Source organism: Sciurus carolinensis, chromosome 12 (assembly GCF_902686445.1).
Source record: "Sciurus carolinensis chromosome 12, mSciCar1.2, whole genome shotgun sequence".
NCBI classification, from domain to species: Eukaryota; Metazoa; Chordata; class Mammalia; order Rodentia; family Sciuridae; genus Sciurus; species Sciurus carolinensis.
The window spans coordinates 94,007,932-94,034,267 of NC_062224.1; the positions used below are offsets into that span (position 1 = coordinate 94,007,932).

General features: G+C 33.0%; 1 protein-coding gene across 2 annotated transcripts in view; it reads right to left on the bottom strand.

Moving 5' to 3' along the window:
- Positions 1 to 26,336, bottom strand: part of Cdc73 (cell division cycle 73) — a 120,228-nt gene that overhangs the window by 20,828 nt on the left and 73,064 nt on the right. For both annotated transcript variants that reach the window (XM_047520550.1, XM_047520551.1), the window contains exon 11: positions 6,901 to 6,958. In XM_047520550.1, the coding sequence (XP_047376506.1) occupies positions 6,901 to 6,958 (58 nt within the window). The remainder of the gene's footprint in view (positions 1 to 6,900; positions 6,959 to 26,336) is intronic.

Below are 26,336 nucleotides of genomic sequence, written 5' to 3' on the forward strand. Positions count from 1 at the left end.
CAAAGAAGGCCTAAATATTATTTGTGGTAAATATTATTTATATTCACATATAAAATAAAAACTATAAAACATCTCCTTAAATAGTGTTATTTCCCTGCTTCATAAAAATATTGAAATGTCTTAACATTACTCAACAATGTGCAGTCACAAGAAAAGTAATGTAATATGTACATGGATGTTCAAGTCTGGTAAGCAAAGAAATAATTTGATAATTATTAGCCATGTTATAAGTGTAAAGATATTACTACATGTAACACTGTGGAAAAGGGTCTGTCTGAGTACCAGAGTAATACGCGTAAGTAATTTGAATGAAAGAGAAAGGAATTGTTGCGAGTTAAGATCTAAAATATTATATATTTTTTTCTTTTTAAAATCGTTTTTGATTTTTATTAAGAGAGGAAAAGAGCTTTAAAAACAAGCATATTTGAAGGTCTATATTATCTAGAAATTATCTTACTGTTAGTAATTATGATTATGTTATAAAAACAAATATATACATATCCTTTTGCTATTCATATATGTTAACAGACTTTAAAATATATAGGAGTATTTAAGACATAACAACTTAATACATGGTGAATATTTGTGACTAAAAGTGCTGCATGCATTATTACCCTATGTACATGTATGACTACACAAATGGTGTAAATCTACATTGTGTACAACCATAGAAATGAAAAGTTGTACCCAATTTATGTACAATGAATCAAAATGCAGTCTGTAAAAAAACAAATTTTTTTAAAAAGTGCTGCATGTTCAATTTTCAGTATTTATCCATAATAAATTTTATCAGTTGTTTTCTATGTGCCACATACTAGACCAGGTTTTTTTTTTTTTTTTTTCAAAAATCACAAAAACAATAATTTAGAAGATTTACTATTCTAATTCATTCTGTATGACTCTATAATGGGGAACACAAGACAATAAGCACCTGTAAAGACCACAGAACTATTAGCACAAAATGCTTTGTATATAATGTATGCAAATTTTTTAAAAAATCATTTAGGGGCTGGGGATATAGCTCAGTTGGTACAAGCACAAGGCCCTGGGTTCAAATCCCCAGCACCACAAAAAAAAAAAAAAAAAAAAAAGACCCTGGGTTCATTCCCCAGCAATGAAAAAAAAAAAAAAAAAAAAATCATTTAGGTTAGTGAGATCTCAGATGGACTCAGAATGTGACAAGAGTTTCTACATGTATTGCAATTGATAAAGCAAGCTCACTCAGAGTAGGTAAGTAAAATTAGAAATAAGCAAAGTATATAAAGCTAGAGGTAAAAAGAACTATACCTAAGAACTATAATCTAGCTGATGAAGTTGTTACAGTAATATGGTTTATCAATTCTGAAACTGCTGTGTTTCTAGACACTGGAATTAAGTGATGGGTGGAGGCAGGGAAAAAAATCTAATTTGATGTCAGTTCTTACAGATTCTACCTTTAAAGGGAATCACACAAAATAAACATTTTAACTAATTGTTCATATTCTTCTGTATGGAGATTTCATTGTGATAAAATATTACAAAATTCAGTAGAAGGTGAGACACATATTTATCATCATCACGTCTTTCTTCCCACTGAGTAAAAAACAGTAAAATTGTCTTAAATTATTTTCAGAATGAGAGCTTACAAATAAGTTGATTAGTTAGTATCATCTGGTATATAATGTAGTCTCAGTTTATATCTGTTGGAGGATAAAGGAATGCCAAGATGAACAGATGAATAGGTAAACAGGAGAGAGAAGATACTAAGGTGTGTAACTTAAGGGAATGACAAGGAGTGGCATGGAAGGCAAGGTGGGGGGAAAGGAGGAGCAAAGAACGAAAGCCAATGTCATTTCAGCCACAGATTTCTTTCTTCTTTTTTTTTTTACTTTCTTTTTTTTCTTCTGGGAGGGGTGAATGAATTCAAATATTTAGGAAAATATGTACTAAAATAAAGGCTGAGAAGACTAAACATAAGAAAAAGGTAAAATAAAAAACAATCACACACTAAAAATAAAGTTTAAAGATTATGTAAAAACAGTCACAAAAGACTATTTATTAACAGGTTCCCTAGTAATTAATGACCAAACCAGGGACATTGTGATACTTATGCTGATAAGTTTGATTCAAAAGATGGGGGATATGGAATAACAAAGTAGTTTTGCATGGCAGAATGATTAGGCCTGTATTCAGATGATACATGCTGGTATCCCTTGTCACTGCCTAGGCAAATTAACCTGGTAAGTTGATTAACTACGCTCAGTCTCAGTGTCCTCAACTGTAAAAACAGACTACAAGTTCTACATCTTGATGAGAATTTTAAAAAATAATAACATGATAAGTCCTTAGTTTTTCACAGTATATATTCACCATTTAGTGAACTGAGCAGCTAAAGCTGGTGATAACTGCTGCTTCTACTCCAGTACTTAAGCAAACGCAATAACTGCCAATATCCAAGTCAAGAAAAATCATAAGAAAAATTACCACTGTCACTTGGTTTGATTTCAAACTATTACATTCTTCACTTAAAGTTTTATTCAGAGTCTAAGTAAAAGGCATTCTACTAAGTTATTAAATGGCAAATAAAAGAGAAATAAGGCTTGTCCTCAAAGAGCTTTTCAGGAGAATAGGGAAGCCAGATGACAAATACACAAATTAAAACACAAAAGGAACATGAAGGAACAAAACACATGAACTGGCAGAAAAGTGTCCTACAGAATGCTTAGAAAAGGCCTCTTAAAAGAAAGCAATTAAATTTCAAATGAAATTTGAAGGATGAAAATGAGCCAACTTGCAAAGAACTGTCCATAAGAATGTCTGCAAAATGTCAAAGGCAGGAAAAAGCTACTGGGCTTAAGGAAATGAAACAAGGAAAATGTGTAGACCACAAAGAAAGAACAGCAAAAGATGAAGCTCAATACCTACAGAGGAACCAATTCATATAGAAACTTTTGTGTAATATTTAATTTGTATTTATCTTATTTTTCATTTTTTGAAATGGGGTCTCACTATGCTGTCCAGACTGGTCTCAAACTCTTGGTTCAAGTCATCCTCTGACCTCCCACAAGTCGCAGGACTAGAGGTATGTGCCACCAGTGCCTGGATAACTTTGTATTTAAGTGCCATTGTAAACCCCTATTACTTTTAAGACAGACAGTTATGTGATTTGACTTTCATGTCACACCTTCTGCAAAGGAAAAATAATAGATCCAGGCAACAGATCAAAGGGGCACAAGTACGAAAGAAGAAAGCTCAGTTAGGACTATTGCAATAATCTACAATTTGGGTGTTTCTCAAATTACATGTGATTTAAGGACAAATTTTCATTTTAAAATGTCAAATCAACCTAAGTTTGAGTGAAAAACAAAAAGGGCAGCAACAATGAATTACTAAGAAGATGAACATGCACTCAGATGCTATGACAGTATTCTACCCTTAATTTCTATATGCATCCTGTTGAGGCCCAGAAATAAAAAGGTTATGAACTAACACTAGACAATTTAAGATACACTGCTCGAGAGAAATGAGGATCTTGAGTAGCAGTAGTAAGAGTAAAGAAAAACAAATGAAGTAGAGATCTGTAGAAATTTGTAGATAAATATGACAAGAATACACTGTCAGATTAGGAAAGGGGTAAGGAAAAGTGAACAATAAATAACAACACCCAAGTTTTGTCTTAAGAAACAAGAGTTGATGGTGTTGACACTTATTTAAAATAAGAATAAGAAGGAAAGTGTAGAATAAGATCTTGGGGGGAAAAAAAAATCAAGGAAAATCTATTTTAACAGTTTTAAGGGGCCTAGAGATGTGGCTCAGAGCGCTTGCCTGGCATGTGTAAAACCCTGGGGGTTTGATCCTCAGTCCCGCCTATAAATAAAAACATACATAAATAAATAAATAAAATAAAAGATCCACTGACAACTAAAAAAATTAAAAAATTTTTTAAATAGTTTTAAAATGCCTATGGTATATCCAAACATAGAACAGAGAGTTACTACAAGATACCAGAGGTAAAAAGAGATGTCTAGTTGAAGATACAAATTTGGAAATCATCAGCACATACATTTAAAACTACAGAATGAGTGTAGAAGTACTCCAACCAGCACCTGGGCTACAACTGACTGAATGAATCGAAATTATATAAAATACACAGGCAATCTACTCACCTCAGAACATCTAAGAATTAGAAATAAAGAAAGTTAGAAGTATGGGTTGTGCAGGGATTAGAAAACAAAGGAAAGGGATATGTTCAAGAGAAGGACTATGGCCTGTCCAAGACTTATACTTTAAAATGTTTTATTTACCTGTATGCTTTGCCTGGAATACTAGTAAGTTGAATAGAATTAAGTACATATTTGACCGAAAAATAAATTAAAAATATGAAATGTTCAAAAATGGAACTCCATGCTTGAGGTGGTTCATTTAACCAAATAATTGGTGGCTCAGTCCCACATTTTGAAAAGATTCAAACTCTACCTAATGAAAATAATGTAATTCTATAATCCCTCATCTACTGCTGCAAATTACACTGCCAGATATGTTTTGGGTGTTCATGTTTTTTTTTTTAAACAGACAAGTGAACATATCAAACATTAAACAATATCCCTTCAAAACCGAGCAGCACTCCATAAGCAAATGAACTTAACATTTCTGCAACAAAACAAAAAAACTCACGAAAATAATCAGGACAAATAAAGATTTCAAATTGCTAATATCCATTCAAATAACTTCTTATAGATAGACTAATGCTAAAGATTAATTTCTTTTAGAATGGTAGATAAGAATTGTACACAGATAGATGTCATCAAGAGTAAATGGAAGGAAGAAGAGGGTTCACATGGATAGGCACAGGAAAACCTGAAATATTATGAGACTTAGTTCAGATTAAGTTCCATCGAATAAATTTCCACTGCACTTTGATAGACCACGTGAAAAAGTATGATAAATATTAAGAGTTGAAAAGACTTAGAACCTTTTATTTTACATGATTTTCCTCAAGATCATTTGAGAACCCAGTTCCATGAACTTCATTTTATCACACACACTTGAACAGAATGTCTTCCCCTACTCCTCTCTTACGTATGCTGACTTTGAGAAAATGTGAAGTGGAGACAATTTTATTTATTTACTTTGATGGTGCTAGGGATTGAACCCAGGGACACTCCATCACTGAGCCATATCTCCAGTCCCTTTTAAAATTCTGTTTTGAGACAGGGTCTTAGTAAGTTTTTGAGGCTGGCCTGACTTGCAATTCTTCTTCAGTGTTCCCAAGTAGATGGGTTGGAGACAATTTTAAATTACATAATACCATCTGGATAAGAATCCTCAGGTAGTGATTCTCTACCTTTTACATAATTCCTGAATTTCTCATGTGATCTTCCTTAGAATGACAAACCACAACGCCCTATCCCACCCTTCTACAGAAAAACAATTCTGTGTCTGTGATTCAATTGCTTCCACAATGTTTCTATACTTAATGGGTAGTATTCCACTCATTCATCTCTATTTCCTTCACTTTTTCTTCCTTCCTGAAAAGAGTTCCTTTAAGCCTTTCCTAGTTTCTGGCAAAGAGCTTAATACATGGAAGGCATTTTAATATCATCTATTGAATTTAACAGTTCTTCCTTACACTCACAATGACTTTTGGTGTGGCCATCTCTACTTAAAAATAGTTCTGTCACCTGAAATAAATTACATCCAACTATATCTATAACAAGGCTGATGGACCACTCCTCTCCTCAAAATAAAAGGTATGAGAGAACCCACTATCCTAATATGTGTATGTTTGAGTGAAAGAGACAGTCAGACAGATAGATATGGAGAGACCACAGAGTCTAGTCATCTAAGAAGAGTATGAAGAACACAGTGAAAATGCCTGCAAAATCATTTCAATATGTCTCATGTAATCTTAATACCATAGTTCTGAAGCATATCCAGAAATATTTAATGTCTAAAATATACATAATTTTAGAATATGCTCATGTGGAAAAGTACAGTGAACACAAAGATACCAAGTCTGCACTGTTAGAAATGCCAAATTTATAAGAAATATCACCTAGTACAATTCTTGCCTATGTCTTCCCAATACTTTCCATTTTCCTTATTGTCACTTTCGACATACTGAGGTTAAAGAGGAAGGAGGTATAGGGTATCACTAAAGTTATGCTAAATATAAAAAATATTTTTCAAAAACCAAAACACTTATAATGATACAATATTGGTACCTACATGCATCAATAAAGATTATTTTTTTAGATACTATGAAAAGGAGAAATAATAACTTCAATGCTATCTTTATTTAACATTTTTTAAATGCTTACAGAACTTTTTGTGCTCAATAAGATATCTGAAATTGTAAACATCAAAGCTGCACGAGTCTATTGAAATTATGATGCTGTACTTCTATAGGAAAAAAAACCATCACACTTGCACATACTACCATGAACTTAGGAAAGAGAATTGGTGAGACAAGGAACATACATAGACATTTAAAACATTTTTAAATGATTTTAAACTCTTCAACTATACCTATTTATTCAGATAAATATTCTTATGGTGTAACTTTAAAAGTATGATGCTATAAAACCTATTTTATTGTTACATACTATTTTATCAATAATCTTTAAATCAAATTGGGGAAAGTATTACTCCAGTAAAGAGTATTATAAAATCCAGTTGAGCTGGGAAATAAACAATTTAGCACACTTTTTATTTTAGTTTCTTTATGTTTCTATGCTAAGAATAGAAAGATTTATTAAAGATGCTGATCAAAGTTCAGCAAGCACCATATGTATATTATTATAGTTTTGAGATCTGCTTTAGTAATACTGATATTCAACTTGAAGAAAAAAGATCTTCCAATGTATCCTTGGTAAAAGTTCAGTTTCTGGAAAACAACAAAAACCAGTTTCATATTTTTACCTGGTCTTGGTACTGGCTGTGCTGCAGGAGTCTGAGTCTTACGGGCAGATGCACCTTCCTTTAAAAGAATAAAAATTTACATATGACATCAAAGTTCCTTTATATAATAAACACTTTATTATAAAGAAATCATGTCTCTCTTTTTCAATCACTTCACCAAGTCCTAAGATTCTGAAAAATTAAAAAGAAAACAGGGGGACAGGCTGGAGTTGTAGCTCACTGGTAGAGCTCTTGCCTAGCATGTGTAAGGCACTGGGTTTGAACCCCAGGCACCACATTAAAAAATAAATAAATAAAGGTATTGTGTTCTTTTACAACTAAAAATATTTTAAAATGAAAGAAAGAAAGAAACTACCTTTTACGTTATTAGTCATGAGGTATAGCAATAGAGATCCTTGGTAGATAATAGAATTTAAATAACATAAAAGTTACCGCTGATTTTCTTAATTGCTGAAAATTTTAATATTCCCAGAAATGCCATCACCTGTTTTAAAATAAAACCAATCTTTTTTTCCTCTAAAAGTCTCAAAATGAACAAATGATACATCATCTCATGTTTAAAAGACATAAACAGTGCTATTCTCTAGTGCATTAAAAAATGCAAACACTTCAAATAATCATATGCCTTTAAAATATTCAGGGAAAAAAATCACACTGATAAACATGAGATTTGTTTTAGTTGAATTATGAATGAATGAGTACATTTTAAAAACTAAATAACAAATCTCAACTAATTAGCATGTAATGTGCACAAGGATATATGCTAAGTGTTAAAGTGTTATCAATTATATACTTAGGAATAGACACTTTAGATACTTTAAAAGATGTCTTTACTGCAATAGTTTTAATCATATTCACACTAATTTTTCATAACATTTTTCTTTACAGAAAGTGCAAATATAAATTTTATAATAATTATTAATTCATCAAGATTTTATTCTAGTTGTAGTCAACAGAAGGAAATTTGACAAGTATCAGGACAATTACATGAACCACAATAAAAATCAGTCTTGGTATCATAAGCAATACTTACAAAGAAATATTTTAAAATAATGTTTAATCCTACTACATTTTCTTTGAAATCTGAGATTTTACTTGGTAAAATCATTTAGAATAGCTGGCTGTCCCACAGCATTCTTAAAACTCAAATAATTAACTATAAAAATTAGTACCAGAAAATATTTTCATGTTCAACACAGCAGTATTTCTAGCATTCAGTTAGAATGTCATAGAAACCATTCTTTATTGGAAAAAACAATAGTACCAACAGCAATGAGCAAAATTTCCTTAAAGAGGAAAAAAATCCTTTTCTGATATTCTCACTATTATGCATTTAGTTATAGATTGTTGTAGTTACTATTTAGTCACTGGAGTGTAGGCCTCATGGATGTATGTAATTTCTGAACTCATCAAAGCTCACTTGTGATCATCTTTCTCTATGCAAATTACATTCAAGTAAAACTTTAAATGTAAAACAAAGGAAGTCACTATTAAGGTGAAAAACATAGTATTTAACATCAGCATTAGGTGGGAAATTTTCTAATTATATTTGTTTCCAAGTTCATGTTTGGGGATCTGTTTTTATTCTTTCCAACCCCAATGCCCAGAGCCCAGTAGGAACTCAACAAATGTTGGCTGAAATTAACTAAATCTAGTATGTAAAACATCAGAAGCCAAACCCTAATGTTATTCATTAAAATAGGAATTAAAGAATTATTAGATTCATAAATTATCCCCAACTTCCTGTGCATAAACATCAATGAGATATTGTATAACAAAATAACAAGAATATACATTAACCATATAATTTGTCAATTTTAATAATGTAGTAATAATACTTATCAATTTTAATTTAACAATATCAATTTTCATAGGGGTTTGATCTAAGTATAAACAGAAAGAGGAAAATTTAAAGAAATGAGAGAAGAACAATAAGCACATACTTGAGGAGGTATCTTTTGTTAACATTTGACTATAATGCTGGATGGATCCAAATCAAAGTCCTTCTTTTGGAACAGAATGGACTCAGTTTAAAACTGTCATAATATAGCACTATGGGCACATAAAAAGAACTACCCAAACCAAAAAGAATCTGTCTACTGACATTAACCTATGCCAAAAAGTGTGGCTTTGACAACATGGGTTAGGTAAAAGGCAAGAGCATATATAATATGAAAATAATTATTTTCTATTATAAATTATTACCCATAGGAATTTTTATCTACTTTTGAATACAAACTTGATGCCTTTAAATACCAATAATGGCTATTATCTGTGTACTACTAAGCAATCTGTGCTTGATGTCTAATCACTCTTTGCTGACAATAATACCAGTTTCCTGGTTATGGGGGAAGGCATATGACCCTGGCTAGGTCAATTAAAAGTCATTCCCTGATATTACCTTTTATAAACTACAGCTAGCTGGTTAAATCTCTAACCACAAACAAGACTAAGCTAGGAGGTAAGCCTAGAGATAATGACATACTGTGGCTCATGGAGAAAACCCATTGGCAAAAGGAGAAAATAAAAAATAAAATGCAAAAAAAGAGATGGAACACAATCCTCTTTATAACACCTAATATCTAGTGCTAAAGGCCTGCAAGGTCTACTTTATCCCTTACTACTCTTCATTACATTAGTCATTTAAATCCCCATTATCTAAATTCTACCTACCCATATACACTGTTAAGCTTCAATTAATTGAGTAGAATTTATGTCTGTCGCAAAAGAGAATTTTATCTAATGCCATCTTCTTTGGTTAACAGAAAGTGAGTTGTCAAAATCACTAACGTATAATCTTGCTTCATTTTCAAGTTAATACATACACATTCACAACGTATACAAAGCCTTATAGCTATGACACAACAGTAGATTAACTTCTTGAAAGAAAACTGAGAAGATCCTTACTAGTCATGCCATTAGTTTACAGTCATTTCTAAGATTCCCTAACCACCACTAGGTTAAAAGTACAGTATACTCTGATCTCCATTATTTTGAAATAAAATTGTATAAGGGACCTCAGAAACCATATAATCTCTCTACTCTGAAGAGAGATGAAGAGACAAAGGTGAAGCAGTTTTCAAAGGCTACATAGCAATATACCTGGCATATATTAAGAAAGGATTATACTTGGACAATAATAAGAAACGGACTGGAGTTCTATATTTTTACAGATACATATGTTGAAGAAAAAAATAGTATGCCATCAGGAAAAGAAAAATATCAGCACAAAAACAACCAAACGAGTTGACAAATTGTGCTAACTGAAGAGGAAAACCTGCTTTCTCTAGAAAACTCAGATGCAATTACAAGTACACCAAGACTTGAGGCATTCTGGAAAGGAAATAATTGAATTAAAATGAAAGAGAAAATAGTGATAGAATCACATTTGCAAAAATAAAGCATAAGACTACAAAACAAGGTACACTATTTACAAGTAATTCTTGTTTGTCTTACTATAAAGAAAAAGAAGTAATCTAAGATCTTTAGTTACTGGGAGACAGCACTAGTATTTGATGCTTTTTAGGAAAAAATGACAATATACAATACTGTAAGAAAAAATATTTCGAAGCAAGTGCCAGTATGAAAAAGAATACATTAATTAATTTTGAAAAGTTCCATTTACATAAAACAATGACATACTGAAAACTCTTAATGAAGAAAACACAGAACACATATGCAGACTCTAGAATTTATACTTCCTTTCTGACTATTACATTGAGAGAAAAAGTCAAAAAAAGAAGAAAAGTCACAAGTTTTAAAAATTAAATATAAAATATACTTTTGCATGGCTTTTACCTTTATTAAAAAAAAGTAAGTTATTCCTATAAAGTTTGGATTTGATAATTAAAATCCCCAAATAGGATATTTAAACAAACATTTGAATATCTAAGTACCTTTAAATGAGTCTTTTTGGGAAAAACTATTACAGAAAAGAGAAACAGCAGCACTGGGGACAAATTACAATAAGGCTAAAACACACAAAAGATTTCAGATACAAAACACTTCAACACAAATAGTGGTGTGTTTTAAGACTTGTCATAACCCAGAGGCATTAAGTACCCAACGTTTGCTAACAGAAAATAGTTAACATACATCATAAAGAGTACAGTGTTGACCTACCTTTTAACATGCACATGAAGAGCTCTGGAATGTGAAAATAAATGAAAACCTTCTCTTTCATGTCAAATCTTCAGTAGCTCTATCCATAAAAGTAACTACTTAAATGTTTGGTCATATTCTCACTCACTACACAAACTCAAAACAAAATGATGGAGATGTGGTATCTATAAGTGAAAAATATTAAGCTAAAGAAACCAGCAACTTCTTACAAATCACACGGCAAGTAAGTAGCAAAACAAACTTGAGTCTTTTTAATGCCAGTCTATGCTCTATTACCTCATCTGTGAAGACTCTCTTTGACAATTGGCATTTTCTCTCCTCCCATAATCAAATGTTCCTCCTTTTGGTTTTTTTGTTGTTGTTCCTGTTTGTTTGTATACCTCTATCAAATCTCTCATGTTTTATTGTTTTGTGCTGCCATAACAAAATATCATAGAATGGGTAATTTATAAATGAAACAAGTTTATTTCTTATAGTTCTGAAGGCTTAGGTGGCTAGATCAAGGTTCTTGCAGGTTTGGTACATTTTAAGGGCTGCTGTAAGATGGTACCTACTATTATATCCTCCAGAAGGGGCAAACAGGGTGTTCTCATATAGGAAAAGGAAGATGCACAAAACAAAAACAAAAACAAAAAACCTTGAGCTACTTCCCTCAAGACCTTTTTATAAGGCACTAATCATTTCATGAACCTGATGAACCTCAAACCTTAATGACTTAATCATTTTCCCAAGGGCATATATATATAACTTAATACCACCACAATGGGGATTAGGTTCCAACACATGAATTTTAGGGAATATCCAGACCATAACAACTCATTATGCTATGTAATCCTTTATTTATTTGTGTTTCCCACAATCAGATTGTAATCACTTGAGGTTAGGGACTCTTATTTCTCCAATGTCTGGTGTAGAACAAGGGATGTGGGAGGTGCTTAACATATATATGTATTTATTCACCTTAGAATCACTGATTCACCACCATTACTTAAAATAAATTACTTTCAAACACTAAACAAAGACAGAAATAACCATCAATCAGGATTTTCAAGACAATTAAACATTCATTCATTCTTCAAGAATATATCAATATCAAATAAGAAATTAACAGTGGTGTTAACAGGGGTTCACTTGATGCTTTCACTACATCCCTTGTGGCTTTGAAACTTATATATTTTTTTTATTTTATTTTTCCCCAACCTTTTTCCCTGACCTTCTCCCTGATCTTCTTTTCCCTCAACTTCTCCTCCTTGGTCTTCTTTGCCCTAAACCTTCTCCTCCCCATCTTCTTTTCCCTAACCTTCTCCTCCCTGATCCTCTTTTGCCTGATCTTGCCCTTCCTAATCTCTTTTCCCTAATCTTATTTTCTCTGAATCACCTTTTTAAAAACCCCTGTTCCTACTGATAGGCAGAATCACAGCCTTTGGGACAGAAGACCCCTGTTCTCCTTTGCTAGCAAAGGAAAAAACCTTCTTTTTCCTTTTTCTCAAAACCATGTCCTTGTTATTGGATTGGCATCAGGGACAAGGACCAAGCTTTCAGCAACAAAATTAGGAAAACAGCAGTATAAACATGAGCAAGGTTGTTCCTGCCCTCATAAGGATTGCAATCTAATGGAGGAGATTGATAATAAACAAGTCAATAGATAAATAAATATTTGAATGGAAGGGGGTAGTCACTTGTCATGTGTCTATTTGTGCATGATGTGTTCAGTTCCATGCCCAAAGCAAAGTGGGACTAATAAGTGGTCAACCATCTTTCTATAAAGAAACATTCTCTGTATAGGAATATGCAAAGAACTAACAAACAAAATTCAGCAGTATATTAAAAGAATTAAATATTATGACCAAGTGGATTTATTCCTGGAATGCAAGGATGTTTCAATGTATGAAAATCAATTAATACATAAAATAAAAAGGAAAAATGCCATAACCATTCTAATTGATGTAGAAATAAAATTCAACACTCTTATGACAAATTAAAAAATGACAATACCTCAAGAAATAAGAATATGAGGAAATTCCCTCAACATAACAAAGATTAATATCAGATTCGTGGTGAAGAACGGAGAGTTTTTCTTCCTATGATTAAGAAGATGACAAGATGCCCACATTTGTCATTTCTATTCAACATACTGTTGGAAGTTCTAGTCAGAGCAGTTAGACAAGAAAAAGGAATAGAAGATATCTAATCAGATTTACTCTCCTTAAATGCTGAAATCCATGCTACATGCTAAGCAAACTAACCTACAGTAGTTACATGAAGATTTGCAATTTTGAGGATGGCTATATGTACAAAGGGTCAGAAAGTTGGTATACAGATGCAGAATATGTGACAAGTAATCATGAAGCACCAGACAGAAACTAAGAAAAGTTTCCTTGAGTCCTGACAGTTTTCCAATTTGTCACTGTTGTTTCAAAGACCAAGGCATACTTCATAGTTCTGTGTTCTATGAAATATTCCTTTAGCATCACAATGTATTTATTTTTCTTATTAAGTTCAGGTGTTTCTACTACCTGAAATACAAAAGGTCTCAAATATTTTGAACTCAATGAATGAAAACTCGATTTAATCCAAATCTACTCATAGTAATTAAAACTTTGTCCTCGGAATATAATATTCATTTTCTTTATAGTCACAGACAAAATTGGAACTCACAGTACTAATGAGTAACATTACAAAGAAGTAAGATATTCATTGATTAAAAACCTAAATTGATACCAGCTTTCAATTCATCATTCAAAATACTTTCCTGGATTAAAAATTGAACTAGTTCAATGATGAATGAATCATACAAAAAGAAAGAGAAGTATAAACAGACTTAGATAAAGACTGTTAAAAGAGTATAGGGGATGATGAAAATCTTATCTCCACAGATTCATTAAACACATTCTAAAATCCCTGGCATACTATGACAGTTTTTACATGTGTCACTAATGTACATTCCTCTAGTTGACAATTATGATGCTTAATTTTATGTGTCAACTTGACTGCCTCAACATTATTCTACATGTATTTGTCAGGGTGCTTCTGGATCAGATTAACATTTGAATCAGGGGACTTAATAAAAATGATAATCCCTTCTCCCCTTAATATAAGTAGGCCATGTCCAATACGCTGTAGGTAGGAACAACAACAAAAAAGGCAGTTTACCAGACTAACTTCAAGCTGAGAAATCCTTCTCCTACCTCCAGATTTCAGGATTCTACTAGAATTTATACCATCAGTTCTCTTCATTCTCAGGCCATTGAATAATGGAACTGAAATCATACCATTGGCTCTACTGTGTCTCCAGCTTGCTGAATGCAGATCCTGGGACTTTTCAGGTTCTACAACCATGTGAAGCAATTCCTTATAATAAACCTGAATAAATGTACTTATATAATATTACTAATTGAGTATCCTTAATAAAAAATGCTACAAAATCTAAAATGCTCCACAACCTGAAATGCCATGAAATTTTTTGAAAATTTCACACCTGATCTCATGAGGGACCTCACTCAAAACGCAGGTGCATTAAACATATTATATAAAATTATCTCCACGCTATGTATGTAAGATGTATATGAACCATAAATGAGCTATGTGTTTAGGCTTGGGTCTAAACCCCAAAATATTTCAATTACGTATATGCAAATATTTCAAATTTCAAAATCTGAAACACTTCTGGTATATTATTATGGGTAATTATGTATACACATGAGTATATACATACAGATATACATGTATATACATATGTATATTTTAAAAAAAGATTGTCAAAGGAAAAGTGAAAACGGATCAGCATTGGTTCTGGGCAATAAAAATGGGAGTTGAAAGGTCATTGTTAATCAGATCTGAGACACACCTACAATTAAACCTTTGAACTGGGTCCTAGATATGCTCGCCCTCTGATGCAAATTGACCTTTGAACCACTGTTAACTGTGTCATTCATAATGGATCCTGCTTCCTCCCAATTACCCAGAGACTAAGACCACACCCAATTCCTGTCTTATAAGAAAGTCAGCTTCACTTCTGCCAACACCAAAGATAATTCCTAACAAGTGATAAAAACTAACAATCCTTTTGCTGTTTAAAGCTATAAATCCAGTCAACATTTTATGCAACCTTATAGCACATTTTCAAGACTGTATGAATCTGTTTACCTACACTGCAATCCTAATTAGCTGCAAATAAATATAATTTTGTTTTCAACTAGGTTGATTTTATTCTCAGTCAACATAATCTACTAATGTTCATAAAATAACAAATTTACTTATGCATATATAAAATGGTTTTAATATATATAAACTTTTTAAAGACATACAAAAGATCTGTTAGCTTCTTTTCTTTGGAAAACCTAAACCAACAATTAAAATTTAGATTTAACAGTGGTCCAGTTTAAGCTTTGAATATTGCTGTTGCTGCCCTGCCACAGTGACTCATTTTTCAAAAACAGAAGTTTCTTTCTCTTCATAATCCCCCGCCCCCCATTACTGGGGAAACAGGATTACCTTTCTTAACCATCCTAAGCACAAATCCACAACAGGAACTAAGTAATTCAGACTTGAGGATGGCACCAGAAAAAAATTACTATCTCCCAAATTTACAAGTGAATTACAACTCTATATTGAGAACACATGGACTTTAACTCATCTCCTTTTAAAAACCCCTGACTTCTCATGGGCAGAATCATAGTCTGTGGGACAGGAGTCCCCCATGTTTCTCCTTTGTTAATAAGCAAAGCAATAAAACTTTTCCTTTTTCTCAAAACCTTGTCCTCATTATTGGACTGGCACTGAAGACAAGAACTGAGCTTCTGGTAACAAAAAGAGGAAAAAGTGAAAGAATGAACAAAATCTTTAGGAATAATCCTGCATATTAAAGAAATGTCTTTTTTTTTCCTCATTTATCTCCTGATTAAAAAATGACTTCCATGAGAATGCAGTTGAAATGTTTTATTATAGAAATGCAATTAGCAACAACCAAAAGCATGTATAGGGCTGGGTCTCAGTGGTAGAGTTCTTGCCCAGTGTGGGGCACTGGGTTCAATCCTCAGCATCACATGATAAATAAATAAATAAAGGTATTGTGTCCATCTACAACTAAAAAAAAAAATTTTAAAGCATGTATATTGACCTCCATTAATATCAAAGTCTATAATGATTTCATACTTTCTGGCACAAAGGAACAACTCTTCTGTATGTCTCATTAAGTTTTAACAGAAGCACTCTTTCTTTACTTAAAACTGGCAGAATTATTGTTACTATAATATGGGCTATATCCACAGAATCTTTTGTGTAGCTTAAAGGTTCAAGAACTAACAGAACAAATAATAGAAGCAATGTTAATTGATGTGAAAAACTTGATTTACAAAGTTTAGGATCTAGCTCTGGTTTTGCCACATTAAATTGCAGGCAATTTACAGCCAAAAGCTCAGTCCTTGTCCCTCATACCAATCCAATAATGAGGACATGGTTTTGACAAAAGGGGAAAAAAAGTTTTATTGCCTTGCTAGCAAAGGAGAAGCACAGGGAACTCCTATCCCAGAAGCTGTGATTCTGCCCTTCAAGGGAAAAGGTGGTTCAAAGGCTACATTCCATGTGTTCTGTCAGAGTTGTAATTCATTTAATTTGGGAGACAGTCATTTCTGAGATCCCCAAGTCTGAATTACTTCGTTCCTGTGGCGGCTGTGTGCTCAAGGACAGGTAATTCTGTCTAGGATGGAGAAGAACAGTAATCCTGTTTCCCCTGAGATTAGAGAAGGGGAGCGATTAGGGAGAAGCAGGGAGAGAGGGAGAAAAGGAAACATGTTGGTTTTAAAAATAAGTTGCAGTGGCAGAGCAGCAAGCATTGACTTCAGAGCATAAAGTGGACCACTTTACACTTTGAGAAAATCATAACCTCTCAGAGTATTAGTTACTTTATTTGTAAACTACAAAAGACCGATTTTTAGATGATCTCAAAGATACAATTCTGGTCTGACATTCCATTATTCTATTATTCTAATGTAACTAAACCTTTTCACTAGAAAGGATGCCATTTTAAGTATAATCTGAATGTTATTAACAGATTAAGTTTAAACACTTGATCCAATATGGGTTTCTTCAGATGATGGTATAATGGACCAGTAATATAAATTCATTCATTTTTTCCATGTCAATAAAAACAATATTCCCCTGCCCAGCTCCCTCTACCAAATGTTTCAAATTAGTTATTAATTTGATTATTTTGAGAAACACAGATTTATAATTACTAGACAATATAAGCAAAAGGGAAAATGTCAATATAGTAAACTTTGTATAAAAACGTTCAACATTTTACCACTTAAGGTGATTCAATAAACTGAGAAAATGATACTAAAAACAGAGATCTATATGTACTTCACTGTGTGAAACTATACACACACAAGAAAACATGCACCAAAAACTTAGTTGAAATATTCTGGAACATTATAAATTCTGGAGTTGTAAATAAATAAAATTCTATGAAAAGTTAGAAAAGAAGGTAAAAGAAAAGTCAACTATGAGGAAAGGTTGGGATTCAAGATGGCAGATTAGAGATAATTAGCAGCTCACATGCTTCTCCATCATACAGAATAAAAAACCAATGGAAATGTAGCTGCTTGATGAGTTGTTGCTACTGCTGTTGTTTGTTATTTTACTTTTTTATCTGTTTTTCTTTTATCTTGTATCTGTTTTTTGTTTTTGCTTTTCCCTTCTCTTCTTCCCTGTGCTAGGGACTGAGCCTAGAATTTCATGCATCATGGGCAGGTGTTCTGCTGAACTACATACTACATGCCCAGCCCAGCTAAGAGGAAATGCACCTTGCTCCAGTCACAACTTACTTCTGCTCCAACCCTGGGTCTACTCCTGGACACTCACTCATACAACTACAGCAGAGAAAAATAATACAACTGTTGGGGACACCACACCTTTAAAGATTTCAGCATTAATCCATCCCCTACCCTATCAGATCAACAACACATTGGAAGCAGACATTGAGAGCTTGCTAATCACATTGGCCAACACAGGCTGAGTATTCCTTATTCAGAAGTGCTTGGAAGCAGAAATCTTTTGAATTTGGGGTTTTTAAATTTGAAATATTTGCATATATATATAATGAAATGCCATGGAGACGGGATCCCAGTCTGAACACAAAGTTCATTTATGCTTCATATACACCTTATATGTATGCCTTAAGGTAAATTTATACAATACTTTTGGTGCACCTGCATTTTGAATGCTACCCATCACATGAAGGCAGGTAAGAAAGTTTCTACTAGTGGAATCCTCACTGATACTCAAAAAATTTCAGATTTTGGATTTTCTGGTTAGGAATGCTCAATCTACAATATTAATCTAGGTAGTAATAATTAATATCTGAATGCTGAATCAAAATTCTAAGATTTGAGGTGAGTGCTTCAGGGGGTATTAGTGACACGGGCCCCTGCCTCTACCCATGAAACACTAGAATTTGTACTGACATAGCATGAAACTTCAGAATCCTCCAAATGATTGGAATGGCCAGTACCAGAACCGCTTTCAAGTAACAAAACCAGTATCAATAATAATACCTGAGGAAGCCCCCAATACCTGATAGGAGCTCCAATCCTGTTGTAGGAGGAAACACGGTACACACTTGACTGAACTACCAAAGGGACTCCCACACCCCCCCAAGTCTTGCAAGATTAGAGAGAAAACAGGTCCCTCAGATTGTGACAGAGTATACACTGGCCAAAAAAGCCATAGAGAGACTACAATACAAAGTCCAACTGGAATCAAACTCAACATTATACAAAAAAAAAAAAAAAAAAACTGATGCCCCAAGACACATTGTCAGAAGGAGACTGCTTATGTAAAGATCATCACATAAGTGGAAGAGGTATCCATTTTAACACAGAAACACAAGAAAAAAAGTCACCTCCTGAAGTTCACAAACCTATAGTAAGATTCCAAAAACACGGAAGGCAGATAAAATGCCAAATAATTCAAAAGAATTATTATTAAAAAGTACAATGAAATCAGAGAGAAAACAAACTGGTGAAAGAATTAAGGAAGATAATATAAGACATGAATGAGCATTTCAATAAAGAAATAGAGATGCTGAAAAAGAACCACATAGAAACCTTGAAATAAAAAGCTCAATGAATCAGATAAAAGGCTTGGCTGAAAGCTTTAACAATGGACTAGATCAAGCAAGAGAAAGAATATTGGAGCATGAAGGCAACTGGCAAAATATTGCATTCAGATAGCAGTAAAGGGGGAGGACTGAAGAAATCATACAAGACATCTGGGACAACATTTAAATGACCAAATATTCACATAATCTATAATAATGGAGGGAGAAGAGTGACACATTAAGGGCACAGAAATCCTACCCAGTGAAAAAGTAGCCAGAAAAAGGTTTCAAATCTTGGAAAAATCGTGGACATGCAGGTACAGGAGACATTGAGAATCCTAAACAGACATTAGCAGCTGCAAAAAAGAAGTGCCATATAGCATTAGTTGCATTTAAAGGCAAACCCATTACAATAACAGTTTTCTCGGCAGAGACTCTGAAGGTCAGAACGGCATGGAATAATGTATTTCAAGTCCTAAAAGAAAATAATTGCAAACTAAGATCACTACAGCCAGAAATGTTATCCTTAAGAATGGAAGAAGGAATACAGAATTTCCAAGATAAACATAAAGTAAGAGATAACTATTACAGCATTACAAAAGATCCTTAAAGAAAACTGACACCATAAAGAGGAAAAAACAATCATGAGGGCTCAGAGAAGACTAAATCTCCCCTAGAAGACTATACAAATGAGAAATAGGAAAAAAGAAAAAAATCCAACATTATCAATATACTAAACCTTAAATGTCTGAAATTAATGAGGAGGATATTAACATAGAATATTCAAAACATTCAGAATAAAATCAACAAAATAATAGGAACAACCACTATACACCTTTCAAAAATAATATTACACTGGATGCAAATAATCTTAATTCAAAAATTAAAAGATGTAGAATGGCTGACTGCATTTAATAAGACCCAACAAAATGCTGCTTGCAAGCAACTCATCTTCACTGAAAAGACATACAGAGACTGACAGTGAAAGGATGGAAAATGACTTTCCAAGCAAATGGAATCTGGAAGTAAAACAGGAATAACTGTACTTATGTCTGACAAAATAAACTTCAGACAAAATCTGTTACAAAAAACAAAGGTCACTACATATTAGTAAAGGGAACAATCCACCAAGAAGATATAACATTTATACATATAGATGCACCAAACATGACAGCACCTAATTTTATAAAACAAAGACTACTAGACTTAAAGGGAAAGACAGGCCTCAATACAATAACATTGGGTGACTTTAATATCCAACTCTCCCCAAGACAAATCATCTGGGCAACAAACGAACAAAGAGAAAAGTATATTACACTACAGATAAAATGAATTTAAAAAGACATCTATGGAATATTCCACCCAACACGTACAATAATACATATTCTTTTCATCAGCACATGAAACTTTTTCCAAAATAGACCACGTTAGGCCATAAAGCAAGTCTTAATAATTTCAAGAAAACTGAAATAATTTTTTGCATCTTAACGTATCATAACCAAATAAAACTAGAAATCAACAGCAAGAGAAATTACAGAAATTATATAAATATACAGAGATTGAAAATATTTTTGAACAGTGGGTCGATGGATAAAAACGAGCAATGAGGATTAAAAATTTCCTAAAATCAAATAAAAATGAAAACAAAAATATACCAGAATCTGTGGGATACAGCAAAAGCAATACTAAGAGGGAAAATGACAGCAATGAGTACATACATAGACATAGAGACAGACTGAACTCAAATAAATAACCAATGGTATGTCTCTAGATTTTAGAAAAATAAGAGCCAAACCCAAATTTTATAGAAGATCTGAGCAGAAATAAATGAAATGGAGACTAAAAGAACAAAACAAAACATCAGTGAAACTAATCACTCACTGGTTATTTGAAAATACAAACAAAATCAACAAACCTTTAGCTAAACTAACAAAAAGAAAAAAACCCCAAGAAATAAAATTAAATGTGAAAGGTGACATTAAAACAGGCACTACTAAAATTCAAAGGATCGTTAGAGAATATTTTGAAAAAGAACATGTGATTAAATCATAAAATACAGAAAAACTGACAAATTTCTGAAAACACATGAGGATATAAAAACAAAGCACTAAGAATTCAAGTGGTAAGATTGAAGTAGAATAAAAAAATCTCCAAACATATAAAAGCCTGGAGTCAGATGGACTCACCGATAATTTTTACTTTTAAGAGAACACCAATGCTCCTCAAAGTATTCCATAAGAAAAGCCAGTTAATTACCCTGCTCCCAAAATGTGATAAGGACACAATAAAAACTAATAAATAAATAGCAAAATATAACAATATCCCTGATGAAAACAGATGTTAAAAATCCTCAATTAAAACACTTGAAAACTGAATTAAACAGAACATTAAAATAATCATACACCATAATCTAGTTGGTTTCAAAGATGAACACCAAGGATTCAAGGATGGCTCAACATAGACAAATGAATAAAATAATACAGCATATAAAAGGAATAAGAATAAAAATCACATCATCTCAACAGATGCAGAAAAAGCCATTGATAAAATTCACCACTGCTTCCTGATAAAAACCCTCAACAACAGGGTTTAGAACAGAAGGATCGTATTTCAACATAACAAAGGCTACATATGACATACCCATAGCCAACTGATTCATACTGAATCAGTAAAAACTAAAAGTATTTCCTCTAAGGTTAGGAATAAGAAAAACATGTTCACCCTTACTGCTCTTATTTAGTACAGTACTAGACATTTTAGCCAGAGCAATTAGGCAACAGAAAGAAAGAAAAATTCAAATTACCAGTTTACTGATATAATTCTATACTGAGAAAATTCTGAAGACTCTAACCAAAAGACAAGTCTTACAACTGATAAATTCAGTAAAATAGTAGGACACAAAATCAACATACAAAATTTAGTAGTTTTTCTATACACCAATAATGAACTCACTTGAGAAAGAAATCAGGAATGTAATCCCATTTACAATACTCACCCCCAAAAGTTATCCAGGAATAAACCTAAGAATGTAAAAGATCTCTACAACAAAAATTATAAAAAACACTAAAGAAAGAAGTTGAAGGAGACGTACAAGATGGGGGGAAAAAAAAACAACTCAGAGACCGGGAGAATTAATACTGTTAATTTTGCTAAGTCTACAGATTCAATGCAATCCCCCTCAAAAATATCACTTTATTCACAGAATTAGAAGAAGAAAAAAAAATCCTAAACTTCATATGGAAGCACAACAGATCCCAAATAGCCAAAGCAATTCTGAGCAACAACAATTTTTAAAAAGGCAATGATGGAGGAATCACCATACTTGGTTTCAATACATACTACAGCGTCAGAGTAAGAAAAACGGCAAGGTTCACAGACCAATGGAACAAAAGATCTAAAGAATCCAGAAAAAAATACATGCATCCACAGTCAAATGATTCTTAACAAATGTATCAAAAACATAAGTTGCAAAAAGGACAGCCTGTTCAACAAATGATGTTAGGAGAAGTGAACTAGACTAGTGTCTTGCACTCTGTATAAAAATCTACTCAAAATGGATCAAAGACCTTACTATAGATCTGAAACTCTGAAGGTACAAGAAAATAGAGAGGAAACATATCAAGATAATAACATGGGAAATTATTTTCTGAATAGGACTCCAACAGCTCGAGAAACAAAAGCAATAAATGACAAATGGGATTATATTAAAAAGCTATTGCACAACAATCAACAGAGTGAAGAACAAACAGAATGGGAGAAGATTTTTGTCAGACACTGATCTCATAGAGGATTAATACCCAGAGCATAAACAAAGAACATAAACAAAAAACTCAGCTAGGCACGGTGGCATACACCTGTAATCCCAGCGGCTCAGGAAGCAAAAGCAGGATTTCATATCCAAAGCCAGCCTCAGCAATTTAACAAAGTCCTAAAAAACTTGGACACTGTCCCAAAATATAATCTAAAAAAGGGCTGAGGATGTAGCTCAGTGGTTGAAGGGTCCTGGATTCAATTCCTGGCACAAAAAGAAAGAAAAAGAAAAAGAAAAAAAGAAAAAAGAAAAAGAGAGAAAGAGAAAGAGAGAGAAAAAAAGAAAAAGAAAAAAGAGAAACCCAAATTTACAAATAGGCAAATGATCTGTCCTGATGGCATTGAGTGAGTGGTAACTGAAGGCAGGTGGGGCGTGGCTGGAGGAGGTGCCGCTTTGGGGGCGTGGCTTTGGGTATATTAGTAGCTGCAAGCGGAGAGCTCTCCCTCTCTGCAGGCGCGTCCCTCTGCCCCACTCCTCCGCCATGATGTCCTGCCTCACCTCCAGCCCCGAGGATTGGAGTTTGCTGTCTGTGGAGTGAGACCTCTGAAACCGTGAGCCCTTAAATAAACCTTTCCTCCTCAACATTTGTTCGGGTCGGGTCTTTCAGTCACAGTAGCGAAAAAGCTGACTAAAACAGAAATAGCAGACACTTCTCAAAAGAAGAAATACAAATAGTCAATAAATATTTGTTTTAAATGCTTAATATCTTTAGCCATCAGGGAAACCAAATCAAAACTACTATGAGATTAAGAAAACCAACAAATGCTGGCAAGGACATGGAGGAAAGGAACCCCTGTATACTAATGGTGGGGATGTAAATTAGGTATAGCGCTACTGTGGAAAACAGTATGGAGGGTCCACAAAAACTAAAACTAGAATTACCAATTTCAATTTCACTCCTGGGTATATATTAAGTGAAAGAATCCAGACACTGAAAGGCAAATATTGTTATTTCAAATTTTTTCTCATATGTGGAAACTTAAAAAAAAAAAAAAAAAAAGTAACCTGACAGTAGAATAGGGGTTGTTAGAGAAGAAAACTGGGAAGCTAGAGGGAGAGGGGACAGAGGGGAGTGCAAGGGAGAATCAAAGGGAGGGTGGAAATGACACAGTGAAATCCATTAACTTATAAAATTTGTTTATTTATAAAAAATATTAGGGGCTGGGGATGTAGCTTGGTAGTAAAGCATTTTGTCTGTCAAGCATGAGGTCCTAGGTTCAATTCCCAGCACTGCAATAACAACAATAATTAAAAAACCTATGAGGTGAATAATAAAAAAGAAATATTCAATGGTAGTAAATAATCAATGATCAAAACAGGGGTAAAACAAAAATATAAAAATATTCTTTTTATTTTGGTTCACTAAAACTCAGCAACTCTATAACCTGTGAGACCTTGTCTTATTCATTTTAACAAGTTTTTTTAAAAAATTAGAACTGTTTGAAGAATTAAAAGTATTAAAATATATTATAAACCAAGTACAAATGAAAAAGACCCAAAGTACCAATATTCAGTATCAAAAACTGAGCAATACTATAGCTAACTGCACAGTTTATACATGAAAAAAAGTAACATTTACTTCCAGTAATTCTATTTTTATGATGACCCATGTTATCAACAAGGCTTTCAATTCCTTGAAAGAAAGCAAACTAAGGATGTATCTCATGCCTCCCTGTAGCTTACATATAAAAAATGTTTTATGTATTTGCAGAATGTAAGTGACCCTCTTAAAGCTGAGGTGGGAGGAAAAGAAAAATCAAACCCTAAAGTAAAACATTACCCCTTCCTAATACTATACATAGTCTTTATATGCTTCTTTTCTACTTGGGTGCTTAATCTAATCAGACCATAAACAATCATTAAGTAGAGCCACATGATTTTAGAATCAAGTACAGTTGATTGTTTCACTTTTTTCCTTCATAAAAGCTCTTTGGGGGAAATATAACACTTGATTTTTTTTTTTCCCCTTATCTACAATAGTTATGTTTAAGAAATACTTTCTAATACTGTTAACATATCTGGGTAACTATGCTTCTTTGCTAGGTTTTAAAGGAGTTTTAAGTTTTAATAGTTTATATCTCTACCTGAATTTACAAATTATTTATTATACTTTAACAGTGCTAAAAATTCTGAATACCAGAAACATGTTGGGTTTGCAGGAAGTGGGGTGCCTGAAATAACTTAATCAAAGGTGCAGGCCCAGTGGGCTTCACAATCCTATCAAATTCAACACATCCTCTTCATAAAAAATTACTTTAAAGCTAACCCTTCTAATAACCTGCAAGGAAATGAATAAGTAATATAATGAACCTATGCATATTTTTTAAAAATTCAATGTAATATTAAAAGAGAAAATTTAAGAATTTCATGATAAAATTATCTATTTCAACATGTAAACCTCAGACAGCACACCAGATATGGCTAACCAGATGCTGATACCTACCAATAAAATCACAATAAATGTAACAATTATAAATACTCAGAGATTTAATTACTATAAACATCATAAACATGAGTTTCTGAAATGGTGAACTACTTGCAAAGTTCAATAAAATGTAAAGTACAAGATTCCCTTGATAATACACCATAGTTAGATTCCTAAAAAATTCAGTGTATATTAAAACTAAAATAAATACTTTAGGGGCTGGGGATATAGGTCAGTTCATAGAGTGCTTGCCTGTCAAGCACAAGGTCCTGGGTTCAATCCTCAGCGCATCACCAAAAAAAAAAAAAAAAGGGCACTTTTATAAGCCAATGTTTTAAATTCATTTAATTACAAAGAAGGTCTTTTATCAATGGGACACTCAGAAATCCTACAGAACATGGTAATAGTCTTTGTTGTTTACAGGGATTGTCCCACACACTGCAGGAGACTACCTACTTTGGCCCTACCACTAAATGCCCTCCAGCACCTTTAAAGAGCAAGCAAATACTACCCCCAATACCACCCCCATTGAGAACCAGAGCTCTAAATGTACTTACTATCCCTGACTGAAATTGCTAGGTTACTGAGAAACCGATTAGCACACACGCTTAAAAAGCATTTGCTGTATCACAGCTGATTTTAAATGTTTACATTTTCCCTTAGGATCATGATAATTTGTATGAATTAAAACAGATAAAGATGTCTATAAAGAGTTCTAAAAGAGACACATCAATTTAACTTTGCTCTCAAGTCAAAAGAAATTCTTAAACAATATAAGTATATGCTGCACAACTTGGTGAAAATGGAAGGAAAAAAATAAGGCAGGCAAACACTGACACTTGTGGTCATTCTGAGATTGCTAATTTGCTCTCAGGCTAATTCTTGCTTTGGGAGCTCAAAGAAAGTAAAACTGGATTATGTATCATCTGTAGACTTTAGAGAACAATTCTAAACTTTAAACACTAATTTTTCTTCAA